General features: G+C 50.5%; 1 protein-coding gene across 1 annotated transcript in view; it reads right to left on the minus strand.

Annotated features, from left to right (window-relative positions):
- The window catches only part of enpp2 (ectonucleotide pyrophosphatase/phosphodiesterase 2), a gene marked incomplete at both ends in the record, with an annotated part of 41,371 nt that extends 27,451 nt beyond the window's left edge, over positions 1-13,920 (minus strand). The window contains 7 exons of the mRNA XM_079241182.1: positions 1,289-1,368; positions 1,472-1,569; positions 1,647-1,707; positions 4,301-4,426; positions 5,596-5,751; positions 13,579-13,684; positions 13,903-13,920. Of these exons, the coding sequence (XP_079097308.1) occupies positions 1,289-1,368; positions 1,472-1,569; positions 1,647-1,707; positions 4,301-4,426; positions 5,596-5,751; positions 13,579-13,684; positions 13,903-13,920 (645 nt within the window). The remainder of the gene's footprint in view (positions 1-1,288; positions 1,369-1,471; positions 1,570-1,646; positions 1,708-4,300; positions 4,427-5,595; positions 5,752-13,578; positions 13,685-13,902) is intronic.
- Positions 13,921-14,190: the final 270 nt, after the last annotated feature.

Raw genomic sequence — 14,190 nt, forward strand, 5'->3', positions numbered from 1 at the left:
CCGGATAGTCGAATCCCGGATTGAGGAGGAGCAGTGTGGTTTTCGTCCTGGTCGCGGAACAGTGGACCAGCTCTATACCCTCTCTGGGGTCCTGGAGGGGGCATGGGAGTTTGCCCAACCAGTCTACATGTGCTTTGTGGACCTGGAGAAGGCGTTCGACCGTGTCCCCCGGGGGCTCCTGTGGGGGGTACTCCGGGAGTATGGGGTACCGGACCCCCTTGTACGAGCTGTCCGGTCCCTGTACGACAGGTGTCAGAGCTTGGTCCGCATTGCCGGTAGTAAGTCGGATCCGTTTCCGGTGAGGGTTGGACTCCGCCAAGGCTGCCCTTTATCACCGATTCTGTTCATAACTTATATGGACAGAATTTCTAGGCACAGCCGAGGTGTTGAGGGGATCCGACTTGGTGGCCTCAGGATTGGGTCCCTGCTTTTTGCAGATGACGTGGTCCTGTTGGCTTCATCTGGTCGTGATCTCCAGCTCTCACTTGAGCGATTCGCGGCTGAGTGTGAAGCGGCTGGGATGAGAATCATCACCTCCAAATCGGAGACCATGGTCCTCAGCCGGAATAGGGTGGATTGTCCTCTCCGGGTCGGGAGTCAGGTCCTGCCTCAAGTGGAGGAGTTTAAATATCTCGGGGTCTTGTTCACGAGTGAGGGAAGGATGGAGCGTGAGATCGACAGATGGATCGGTGCGGCGTCTGCAGTAATGCGGACTCTGCGCCGGTCTGTCGTGGTGAAGAAGGAGCTGAGCCAGAAGGCGAAGCTCTCGATTTATCAGTCGATCTACGTTCCTACCCTCACCTATGGTCATGAGCTGTGGGTCATGACCGAAAGAAGGAGATCTCGTATACAGGTGGCAATCACCTTCTCCAGGTTGTGCACATTCACGAGAAGAAAGCCCCACCCACCTTCACTGCTCAGTATAACTACTCCTAGCAGTTGACCAATCAGACGCAGCTTCAGGACAGAGGGCGGAGCTTTCTCTGTTGGCGTGTTTCTGGCTGATCTGAGAGGATCAATACAACATGAATGAAGGGATTTGTGAAAATGATTGATTATTTATTGCCCTTTTGGACTTGCCTATTAAAATAAATCAGACTGAAATGTGTATCATAGAAACATTTTAAGCAACTTTCATGAACTACCACTGTAGATTGGTTTTGACAAACTGGAAACCCTCTGTATATCTTGGATACAGTTTTGGGGTGTCACATTGCAACATACTAATATCCTTGTAATCCCAGCAGATGTGTAGCAGGTGTTAACATTTTCATCATGCCACACTTACCGTGGCTAGTGAGTAAAGGTTGGGGAATGTTTTGGAGGGATAAACAGGCCTCATGTAAGGAGCATGACTTCCACATGTTTCTGAAAAGGAGCAGAATCTTTAACATCTTTGCTCACAGCTCTTTGGAGGATCAAATATTGATCTGTCACTCTGAACAGAGAATCAAAGCTGTGCCGGGCTCACTGAGTTTCTCCATGTTTGGAATGACAGCATTCCCCCTCTTCATGTACGAAGCTCTGAATCCATCCACAGATAATATGATGAGGGGCGGACGCACAAATCTGCAAACACAATGTCACAAAGAAACTCAAACTGTCAGTCCACTTTAGTCCTTTTCTTCTCTAAATATCAAACCTACCCAGCAGGACAGTCAGGGGTCTTCATCTCCTCACATTCATCCTGCAGCCAGGAGGTGTCTCCTGAGGGTTGGAAATTAGAACTTTATTCGCAGCACATCTTTAAGGACAAGTCAGACATTGGAAGAAATAAACAGACTTGACAGAATTTTTGCTGTGACTGTAACTAAAGCCAAACATGTCCTCCATAAAGCTGAGAACATCCACGTTGCTGCTCTCAGAGGATCTAATCTGGTCTGGTCTGGTCTGGTCTGGTCTGGTCTGATCTGATCTGATCTGATCTGATCTGATCGTTACACATCTGTTTGTTCAGACGCCAGATCAGAGTCCTGTTTTACTCTGAGGCGTTAAACTCCTTTCAGTCCATTTCTAGTTCTCAGAGCCAAACGTTAAAAACAGCTGTCCACCTCACAGGAAAAAAGTCCCATTTTTAAAGAGTTTCAAGATGAAATTTCAGCTTAGTAATCAGCGTAGTGAGTCAGGAAACTCCCTTCACATCATTCAGTAAGATGAGCGCATCTCTGAGGGAACCGGTATCGGTTTCATTCAATGAAACAACAACAGGATCAAATTTTCCTTCTTTTATTTTACCTGTACCATTCGTTAACATTATTAGAGAGGAATGTAAATGGTGTCGGTGTGTTACTAATGCAAACTGTTGCCTCTTGGCCATGTGTTATTGTGACGCGTGGGAGTTAAACCATCGACCCGTCCACTTGTGTTACTTCAGCAACTTGCCTGATTTTCAGCCAGCCTTTAAACTTCGTACCTAAAGCACCTGAATCATCTCTCCAGTCTCCTGTTGTGATAAATCATGTTATAATCTGTGATAATGATGTGGCCATCTTGGCTTACATAGTTCTGGACTTTTAAGTGGGACTCGTGTCCTCCCAGGACTACTGTTGGGTAGGCAGACATCGGTTAAGTGGGACTCGTGTCCTCCCAGGACTACTGTTGGGTAGGCAGACATCGGTTAAGTGGGACTCGTGTCCTCCCAGGACTACTGTTGGGTAGGCAGACATCGGTGAAGTGGGACTCGTGTCCTCCCAGGACTACTGTTGGGTAGGCAGACATCGGTTAAGTGGGACTCGTGTCCTCCCAGGACTACTGTTGGGTAGGCAGACATCGGTGAAGTGGGACTCGTGTCCTCCCAGGACTACTGTTGGGTAGGCAGACATCGGTTAAGTGGGACTCGTGTCCTCCCAGGACTACTGTTGGGTAGGCAGACATCGGTTAAGTGGGACTCGTGTCCTCCCAGGACTACTGTTGGGTAGGCAGACATCGGTTAAGTGGGACTCGTGTCCTCCCAGGACTACTGTTGGGTAGGCAGACATCGGTTAAGTGGGACTCGTGTCCTCCCAGGACTACTGTTGGGTAGGCAGACATCGGTTAAGTGGGACTCGTGTCCTCCCAGGACTACTGTTGGGTAGGCAGACATCGGTTAAGTGGGACTCGTGTCCTCCCAGGACTACTGTTGGGTAGGCAGACATCGGTTAAGTGGGACTCGTGTCCTCCCAGGACTACTGTTGGGTAGGCAGACATCGGTTAAGTGGGACTCGTGTCCTCCCAGGACTACTGTTGGGTAGGCAGACATCGGTGAAGTGGGACTCGTGTCCTCCCAGGACTACTGTTGGGTAGGCAGACATCGGTGAAGTGGGACTCGTGTCCTCCCAGGACTACTGTTGGGTAGGCAGACATCGTTTGGGAAAAGTGTCGCAGAAGAGCTGTAGTAGAATGGTAAACCTGGTGTCCCGTCAAAGTTTGTTAAATTTATTCTTTTGTTGCCTAGTTAGACTATTCGCCAAGGCAAAGATCAGTTATGATTCTATAATTCATCCCAACATTAAAATAGAATCAAATGAAATGATAACTTCCCATAATTATGAAGTCTACTAACCAATGGCCTAAAGTTATTCATCTCCTTCCTCGCTGTGGTAATCAGAGGCCACAACCTAATCCTCCGTACCTACAGGACATCTTGTTCACATTAGTGATGCCTGGCCCTGAGTCCTTCGTCTTTTTCCTGTTGATGTCACCTGGCAGGATTAAAGCGGGCTGTAAACGGAAGGGATGGAGGAGCCAGACGGCTTTAGCTTGGCTCACCCCTCAAACACAAGGTCGCTCTTCAAAAACAATGAGTCGCACTGAAAAAAGGATTGACCTGTGCACAGCAAAGGTTCTGCCCAGCACACATCATTTTTCTGCTGTTTCCTACGTGGTTTCTATGGAAGGCTAAAGGCACCTGGAGCGGCGCACCCTGAACTCTGAGGCGACTTCAGAGGAAGTAGGAAAGACGGTCACGTTGCTGAAAGGCTGGAAAAATGCCTACGTTTGGATAAATCGTTTGTGTGTTTACAGGATAAACTGTGGATGTCTCGGGTTCAATTACTCTTGTGTTAAAACTTTAAATGATGTCAAATTGTCCTTTATTTTAATTTAGCCGTTTAAAGTTTCTGCATGAAAGTTCGCCTGAGTTAGACACGTCACAGTTTTCTTTGTTTTTCTGTGATTTTCACAAAAACCAGTTTTGTTCAGCTTAAGTCATGGTGCATTTCTCCTGATGGAGCTCAGAGTTGGGTTTTTACAGGAATCACATCGTTCCTCTTCCCCCTGTCTGACCTGTAAACGTCTTCATGCAGGAGGTGAAGTTGCAGACCTTTACAGAGCTTCCTGTAGTTGGTGCAGCAGTCTCCTCTGGCCATGCAGTCGTCAGAACAGTGACAGGCATGGTGTTCATGTCGAGTCTCCCCACATCGATCCTTACGGCACTCGTAACCTCCATCTGTGTGGGGGAGGAAGATGAGCAGAACCTTAAACACAAGAGTCACACAACTCATTTAGATTCATTTCCAAACCACATCATCATCATCATCATCATCATCATCCTGACGCTGGGTCTGCTCAGCAGCAGCGTGAGACCAACATCTCTCAATGAGGACAAGTCTTCAGACCGCCAGGGTGAAACTACTAAATGGTGACTTTCAGCAGAGAGGCGGCGGAGCGCCAGAGACCACCAGCCTGAGAACGAGACCACCGACACAGGAGGCAGCAGGGGAAGATGTTGACCCAGCCGCTGAGGGAAGAAGACCCACACAGAGCCCATGTTCACAGCTCAAACACCTCGTTAGATCCCTGCAGCTGGACAAGCGGCTTCAGGTGATCGCTGTGGTCCCAAGAAAAACTTTTCCCTTCATTCTTTAGACTCAGTCGTCTGAGTGAGCGGGGACGAGGATCCACGGCGACCAAGGCTGGGCTAGGGACTCGGGGGCGAGATGCCAGACCTGGCAGCCATGAGGTGGGCCTCCAACCCTGGTAGTCACGCAGGCAGACCTCCGAGTAGGATCAGGGGATGGCCATGGGCGGAGACTGAGTTGGGGACCGGTGTGGGTTCCCAACAGATCACCTGAAGAGCTGCAGTCTGGGTGAAGCAGAGGCGGTGCGAGAAGGCCAGCTCTCTGACATCAGACTGCCAAGCGACAGAATCAGGACTCGGAGACTATGCGTCTTGCCTCAGCAGCAGCCAGACGCTGATGGAAGGAGGTCTCTCAGCCACAAGGTCCACCACTCAGCCCCCAGACCGCTTAACGTCCACCAAATAAAAAGGAGGTGGTGAAGACAACACTGCTGTGTCCATGTTTGAGCCAGATCCCACAGCGATGAGGCAGCAAACAGAGTCGTGCTGACACTGAAGGAGCTGATGGACCCACCTGGAGCGACCAGATGGAAGGCAGAAAGTCAGAATACACCTGAAACTGGACCAACAGCCACCAACATGAGAGCAAAACATCATCTCCTGACGTGGCTGAAATAGAGTCTGTATCATATACACAGATTTTACAAGGCTGTTAAAGCAACTTCAAACCATCTCTGATGATGGAAACCAGTGTGAACACCTGGCCTGACCCACACCTGAACCCTACGAAGGTCCAACCTGTGGGCTGCTGGCTTTACCTGTCCTGAGGCAGAGCCGGTCGAAGTCCGAGCAGCAGGAGTTGTAGGTTTTACACAGGTTGTCACAGCGACAGCTGGGTGGCTCCGCCTCCACCAGCTCAAAGCACCTGTTTCTGCAGGAACCGGAGGCCGCCGCGTACTGAGGAGCCCAGCGACCTGAGGGGATGAAAAACACAACTTTCTTCTTCATGTGTCGGGTTTATCTGTCCAAAATAAAACCAAAGCAGAGGCAGCTCACAGCGGATCTGTTACCTGCACAGGTGTACACCTGTCTACCTGTCCACCTGTTCACCTGTCCACCTGTTCACCTGTCTATCTGTACACCTGATATACCTATACACCTGTCTACCTGCATACCTGTACACCTGTAAACCTGTACAACTGTCTACCTGTACAACTGTCCACCTGTATACCAGTACACCTGTCTACCTTTCTACCTGTCCACCTGTCTACCTGTAATCATGCCTACCTGTATACATGTCTATCTGTACACCTGTATACCTATACACCTGTCTACCTGTATACCTGTCTTCCTGTATACCGGTCTACCTGTCTACCTGTCTACCTGTCCACCTGTCTACCTGCATACCTGTATACCTGTACACCTGTAAACATGTCTACCTGTACACATGTTTACCTGTACACCTGTATACCTGTACACCTGTCTACCTGTATACCTGTCTTCCTGTATACCGGTCTACCTGTCTACCTGTCTACCTGCATATCTGTACACCTGTCCACCTGTAAACTTGTCCACCTGTATACCTGTACACCTGTAAACATGTCTACCTGTACACATGTTTACCTGTACACCTGTATACCTGTACACCTGTCTACCTGTCCACCTGTCTACCTGTTCACCTGTCCACCTGTTCACATGTCTATCTGTACACCTGTCTACCTATACACCTGTCTACCTATACACCTGTATACCGGTCTACCTGTCTACCTGTCCACCTGTACACCTGTCTCCCTGTACACTTGTCCACCTGTCTACCTGTAAACCTGTCTACCTGTATACCTGTCTACCTGTACACCTGTCTACCTGTACACCTGTCTACCTTTCTACCTGTCTACCTTTCTACCTGTCCACCTGTCTACCTGTAATCATGTCTACCTGTCTACCTGTACACATGTCTACCTGTATACCTGTACACCTGTCCACCTGTCTACCTGTACACCTGTCTATCTGTACACCTTTCTATCTGTACACCTGTATACCTGTCTACCTGTACACCTGTACACCTGTAAACCTGTACAACTGTCTACCTGTACACCTGTACACCTGTCTACCTGTACACCTGTACACCTGTATACCAGTACACCTGTCTACCTTTCTACCTGTCCACCTGTCTACCTGTAATCATGCCTACCTGTCTACCTGTATACCTGTACACCTGTCTACCTGTACAACTGTCTACCTGTAAACCTGTAAACCTGTCTACCTGTCTACCTGTCTACTTGTCTACCTGTATACCGGTCTACCTGTCTACCTGTCCACCTGTCCACCTGTCCACCTGTCTACCTGCATACCTGTACACCTGTAAACTTGTCCACCTGTCCACCTGTATACCTGTACACCTGTCTACGTGTACACTTGTAAACCTGTATACAGGTCTACCTGTATACCTGTATACCTGTACACCTGTCTACCTGTACACCTGTATACCTGTCTACCTGTCCACCTGTCTACCTGTCCACCTGTCTACCTGTACACCTGTACACCTGTCTACCTGTACAACTGTCTACCTGTCTACCTGTACACCTGTCTACCTGTACAACTGTCTACCTGTCCACCTGTACACCTGTCTCCCTGTACACTGGTCTACCTTTCTACCTGTCTGCCTGTACACCTGTCTCCCTGTACACCTGTCTACCTGTACAACTGTCTACCTGTACAACTGTCTACCTCTCTACCTGTACACCTGTCTACCTGTACACCTGTCTACCTGTACAACTGTCTACCTGTCTACCTGTCCACCTGCATACCTGTACACTTGTCTACCTTTCTACCTGTCTACCTGTACACCTGTACACCTGTATACCTGTCTACCTGTACACCTGTCTACCTGTCTACCTGTCCACCTGTACACCTGTCTCCCTGTACACCTGTACACCTGTCTACCTGTACAACTGTCTACCTGTCTACCTGTACACCTGTCTACCTGTACAACTGTCTACCTGTCTACCTGTCCACCTGTACACCTGTCTACCTGTACAACTGTCTACCTGTCTACCTGTACACCTGTCTACCTGTACAACTGTCTACCTGTCTACCTGTCCACCTGTACACCTGTCTCCCTGTACACTGGTCTACCTTTCTACCTGTCTGCCTGTACACCTGTCTCCCTGTACACCTGTCTCCCTGTACACCTGTCTACCTGTACAACTGTCTACCTGTACGACTGTCTACCTGTACAACTGTCTACCTCTCTACCTGTACACCTGTCTACCTGTACAACTGTCTACCTGTCTACCTGTCCACCTGCATACCTGTACACTTGTCTACCTTTCTACCTGTCTACCTGTACACCTGTACACCTGTATACCTGTCTACCTGTCCACCTGTACACCTGTCTCCCTGTACACCTGTACACCTGTCTACCTGTACAACTGTCTACCTGTCTACCTGTACACCTGTCTACCTGTACAACTGTCTACCTGTCTACCTGTCCACCTGTACACCTGTCTCCCTGTACACTGGTCTACCTTTCTACCTGTCTACCTGTCTGCCTGTACACCTGTCTCCCTGTACACCTGTCTACCTGTACAACTGTCTACCTGTACAACTGTCTACCTCTCTACCTGTACACCTGTCTACCTGTACAACTGTCTACCTGTCTACCTGTCCACCTGCATACCTGTACACTTGTCTACCTTTCTACCTGTCTACCTGTGTACCTGTACACCTGTATATCTGTCTACCTGTCTGTCTGTCTGTCTACCTGGCTGTCTGTACAACTGTCTACCTGTACACCTGTCTACCTGTCCACCTGTCCATCTGTACACCTGTCCACCTGTGGTTACAAAAAGGGTAGGGTGAACATACAGGTGTCATGTATGTGGTTCTACAGTCTTCTAAGCAGAATTATGGCCGATTGAAGCGACCGCTCTCCTCCTGACTTCTGACTTGAAGCTGAATGGAGCCAGAGGTTCGTTCCCACTGAACAACCTCTCTGGTGTTACTTAGGAGAAAACCGTGACGTTTCTCACCATGAGGGTCACATTCTAGGAAAGGCAAAATGCCCACGTACACATGTGGAAGTAGTACACACACAGGAGAAGGCTGGGTATGTAGGAAGCTCGTTGGAGAAATATCCAGTATCATTTTGAAACATCAACAGGACATCTTTATTACAGAGAGGACCAGAGACTCCTGACATTTCAGGCCACTCAGAGTAATGAAAACTGCAAAGACCTGCAGGATTCACTCTGGTTCAACAGAAAGATTTTTTATAAAGAAAGATTAAACATGATGAAATAATTAATGTTCCTTCAGTCATAAACTAATATTTAGTAGAACAATCCTGTGATGTTTCCGCTCCAGTCAGGTGTTTTCTGTTCCTCCCAGTCAGACTTCTGCACCTGTTGACAGGTATTTTGTCCCACTGTTCATCAGAAAAATGCTCTAATTTGTCCAGGACACATTTGTTTGTTTGTTTAACTCATTAAATGACGGTGTCTTGTATGACTGGATTATAATTTAGCACATGTTTAATTATTGTTCCTTATTCCAGTCTCCAGTTATCTGAGTGACTGGAATAAATTCAGTCTTTTCTTTAATGAAAGGAGACGAAGACATCTGAGGACGACTGGAATGAAATCCATTGTGGTTATTGGACACAATGTCCTCCCAGCTTGTCTGCTGGGACAAATATGTGTGTTTATACATAAAAATAAATAAATAAACGGTCTGGCTGGTGTGGTACCTACACCGGCGCTCTGCTGCTCATTCTTTTCAGGGACGCAATGAATTCTGGGATAGGAGAGGGCGCTTAGGATGCATCTCCTGTATCCTTCGTTTTATGCTGATCTGGAGCCAAATGTAGGGCGGACTGGGAGAACTGGGAGGACTGGGAGGAGCCTTTAAACTGGGACCGAACTTCCATGACTTATGCAGCCAACCAATCCGCACACGGAACTGTGCAGAACCTGAACTGGGACACAGAACCTGAACTGGGACACAGACCATGTCTCTCACTTTTCAATAAAACCTTCTCACCTCTAAATGACCGTTTGCTTCATTTGCATGTGGGTCAAACATCTCGTTGACATGACAACGGCACGACAGAGGGACAGGTTATGTTTGAGAGACTGAGACATTGTGTTTTCATGTCTTCTGAGACAAAAGAGACCGGCCGTCCTGACTGAGGACGTGGGAGAGACCTGACCGAGGACGTGGGAGAGACCTGCCGTCCTGACCGAGGACGTGGGAGAGACCGGCCGTCCTGACCGAGGACGTGGGAGAGACCTGCCGTCCTGACCGAGGACGTGGGAGAGACCTGCCGTCCTGACCGAGGACGTGGGAGAGACCTGCCGTCCTGACCGAGGACGTGGGAGAGACCTGCCGTCCTGACTGAGGACGTGGGAGAGACCTGACCGAGGACGTGGGAGAGACCTGCCGTCCTGACCGAGGACGTGGGAGAGACCTGCCGTCCTGACCGAGGACGTGGGAGAGACCTGCCGTCCTGACCGAGGACGTGGGAGAGACCTGCCGTCCTGACCGAGGACGTGGGAGAGACCGGCCGTCCTGACCGAGGACGTGGGAGAGACCTGACCGAGGACGTGGGAGAGACCTGCCGTCCTGACCGAGGACGTGGGAGAGACCTGACCGAGGACGTGGGAGAGACCTGCCGTCCTGACCGAGGACGTGGGAGAGACCTGCCGTCCTGACCGAGGACGTGGGAGAGACCGGCCGTCCTGACCGAGGACGTGGGAGAGACCTGCCGTCCTGACCGAGGACGTGGGAGAGACCTGCCGTCCTGACCGAGGACGTGGGAGAGACCTGCCGTCCTGACTGAGGACGTGGGAGAGACCTGACCGAGGACGTGGGAGAGACCTGCCGTCCTGACCGAGGACGTGGGAGAGACCTGCCGTCCTGACCGAGGACGTGGGAGAGACCTGCCGTCCTGACCGAGGACGTGGGAGAGACCTGCCGTCCTGACCGAGGACGTGGGAGAGACCTGCCGTCCTGACCGAGGACGTGGGAGAGACCGGCCGTCCTGACCGAGGACGTGGGAGAGACCGGCCGTCCTGACCGAGGACGTGGGAGAGACCTGCCGTCCTGGCCGAGGACGGTCTGGACGTGAGAGAAGCAGACAGAATGAAGTCCTTGTCCATGTTCTGCAGAGAAACCTGGAAGACGCCAGCAGAAGTGTAAATGTGTGTTTGTGTTTCGGTCAACAAGCTGCTGAATTATTAATGCTGTGTGTGTGTTTTCTGTCCAGTTTCTAGCTTGTGTGTACATGAGGTGGGCTGACAGGAGACCCCCGAGCTGTGTGCCGTCACACATGGCTTCACGTCATATCGGAGTGAAAGTATTGGAAAAACTGACAGAAGTATTTTTCTAACACCACAATGTGAAAAATACATGAATTTCCAGCAGATGAGACGAAGTTCTGCCTCCATCTGGATGAAAGTTACCGTCTCTCATCTCCGTACGCCACGACTGTTTGGTCTGTAGAAGTTATACTGGTATCTTTCATATTTATCTTTATTATGTGCCAACATGAATTGTGTTTTACCACACAGGTTTGTTTATCGCTACTGGCAGTAAACGGTGAACACATGCAGACATATAAAAATGTATATACAAATTATATATATATATATATATATATATATATATATATATACACATATATGTGTGTGTGTATACTATATCGTGCCCTAACGTACCGTACAGTATCCTACCATATCCTACCGTATCATATCATACATCATGACTCTGACCTTCCTGTCTTTCTCAGAAACTGTTCATCTGATAACAACAGGACTGAATCAGCAGATGTTTTAACATCATCTCGATACAAACGTATGAAATCCAGATCAAACTGTGTCAGAGGGGGACAGTAGTCCTCTGTAAATCCAACAGACTGCAGCAGAGAGGGAGGAATTCCTCTACTAACTGCACCGGTTCAGGTTCTGGACTCACCCAGTTGTCCCAGCTGACGTCTAGGAAGCTAAACTAAACTTCTTACTGAACACGGAGGTAAGACCCTGGAATGACCTGGATGGACTTAAACCTAGCCTGAAGCTCTGGTTCAGTTTGCAGCCACAAACCTGCAGCCATGTTGTTGTTTTCTCTTTGTTTTATGAATAAATGTATTATCTTTGGGAGCAGAACGAGTCTGATTGTGTCCTGATTAAAACAACTGATGCCGATCAATGGATGCTGCAGAAATTTCCTTTAACTGAAACACTTCTCAGATCTGGAACAAAGTTTTTTTTCCCTGTTTTTATTCCCATGAATTTGGAATCCACTTCAGGATATCAGCTAGTCTGGGCTGCAGGGGGATCTCCTGGACTATCACTGTCTGAAACCACCAGAACCACAGGAGAAATGTGATCTGGACCAGTTTTGAATGTCCTGGTTCAAACACTGGGTGGCATGGGGACCTTTAGAGTCTGACTGGAACCCAGATGTCTGAGTGCAAATGAACACATCATGGAATGTATTTTCCACCATGATAACGCAGCATCTTCCCACCGGCTGCCGACATGCTGAAAACGTCCGTCTGTCCAGACTGTTTCAGGTTATCACAAGGATGAGTCATAAAAACCACCAGACGGAACAAATGATGTTAAACAACCAGCAACAATGAAGAAAACAGCATGTGATCCATCAAGTTTAAGAGTTTATGTGATCTTTTTCAGTCGCAAGATCAAACTTAATAAAAAAAACATTATTTGCTTTTCCATATTTAGTCTCATTTTACACAATAAAACCACTTAAATGACCATAAGCAGCTTATTATTTCCTAAACTCTGCGTAGTTGTTTATTTTTGCAATGCTTTTCTCATCCTGCAGCACCCTGCGGCCCCCTGCAGCGCCCCCCTGCAGCGCCCCCTTCCGGCAGCGCCCCCCTGCAGCGCCCCCCTGCAGCGCCCCCCTGCAGCACCCTGCACCCCCCTGCAGCACCCTGCACCCCCCTGCAGCACCCTGCAGCGCCCCCCTGCAGCACCCTGCACCCCCCTGCAGCACCCCCCTGCAGCACCCCCCTGCAGCGCCCTACAGCACCCCCATGCAGCGCCCCCCTGCACCCCCCTGCAGCACCCCCCCCCCCTGCACCCCCCTGCAGCCCCTTGCAGCCCCCTGCACCCCCCTGCAGCACCCCCATGCACCCCCCCCCCCTGCACCCCCCTGCAGCACCCCCCTGCAGCACCCCCATGCACCCCCCCCCTGCACCCCCCTGCAGCACCCCCATGCAGCACCCCCATGCAGCGCCCCCCTGCAGCACCCCCATGCAGCGCCCCCCTGCACCCCCCTGCAGCACCCCCATGCAGCACCCCCATGCACCCCCCCCCTGCACCCCCCTGCACCCCCATGCAGCGCCCCCATGCAGCACCCCCATGCAGCGCCCCCCTGCACCCCCCTGCAGCACCCCCATGCACCCCCCCCCCCTGCACCCCCCTGCAGCACCCCCATGCAGCGCCCCCCTGCACCCCCATGCAGCGCCCCCCTGCAGCACCCCCCTGCACCCCCATGCAGCGCCCCCCTGCACCCCCCTGCAGCACCCCCATGCAGCGCCCCCCTGCACCCCCCTGCACCCCCATGCAGCGCCCCCCTGCAGCACCCCCCTGCACCCCCATGCAGCGCCCCCCTGCACCCCCCTGCAGCACCCCCCTGCAGCACCCCCCTGCAGCACCCCCTGCGGCGCGGAGGCTCTCTGTTCTTCATATGAAGCGGCTGAAGTTCTGGGTTTTCCTTCTTCCAGGCATTAAAACAGAAACTTCTCCTCAGCACAGAGGCTTTTTACTCACTCTCGGTTCTGGAAGAAGTCCCGTCCTCTCCAGAGCGTTTGGGTCGACCGTAAGCAAACCTCCAACACGGGTCGGAACCAACCAGGACCAACAGGATCCAGATGGACTGTGAGAAGAACAGACATTCAGAGGAACGACTTTCATTTATCACTGCAAAGGTTTTCTCTTTTACCCGCAACATTTCAAGAGGTTCCGATCCGGTTCGGAACGAGAAGAAAACACGGTTCCGATCCGGTCCGGAACCAGAGGACCGGTTGGTTCTGATCCGGTTCGGGGGATCAAGGAGCATAAAGAAAGTCCTGCAGTTTGCGGATCTTTACCCACCAGCTCGTGCAGCAACATGTCTCCGAGAGGACTGAGTCCAAAACCAGGAGACCACCGGGGAGAAGACCCGTTAAAGAGGGGCGGAGGAAGAGGAGGAGGAGGAGGAGGAGGAGGAGGAGGAGGAGGGTCTGTCTGTCACCTTCACGCCATCAGGTTCGGTTCTATTCACGCCTTATTATGATATTAAAATATAACTTTAATAATTTGGTTTTTTATCAGTAAAACTTCCACTTTACAGGGGCGGATCTAAGAAGGGACATTAAATCATTTAAAGCTCAAGTTTATGGA

This window comes from Telmatherina bonti, assembly GCF_933228915.1.
Source record: "Telmatherina bonti genome assembly, chromosome: 5".
Classification (NCBI taxonomy): domain Eukaryota; kingdom Metazoa; phylum Chordata; class Actinopteri; order Atheriniformes; family Telmatherinidae; genus Telmatherina; species Telmatherina bonti.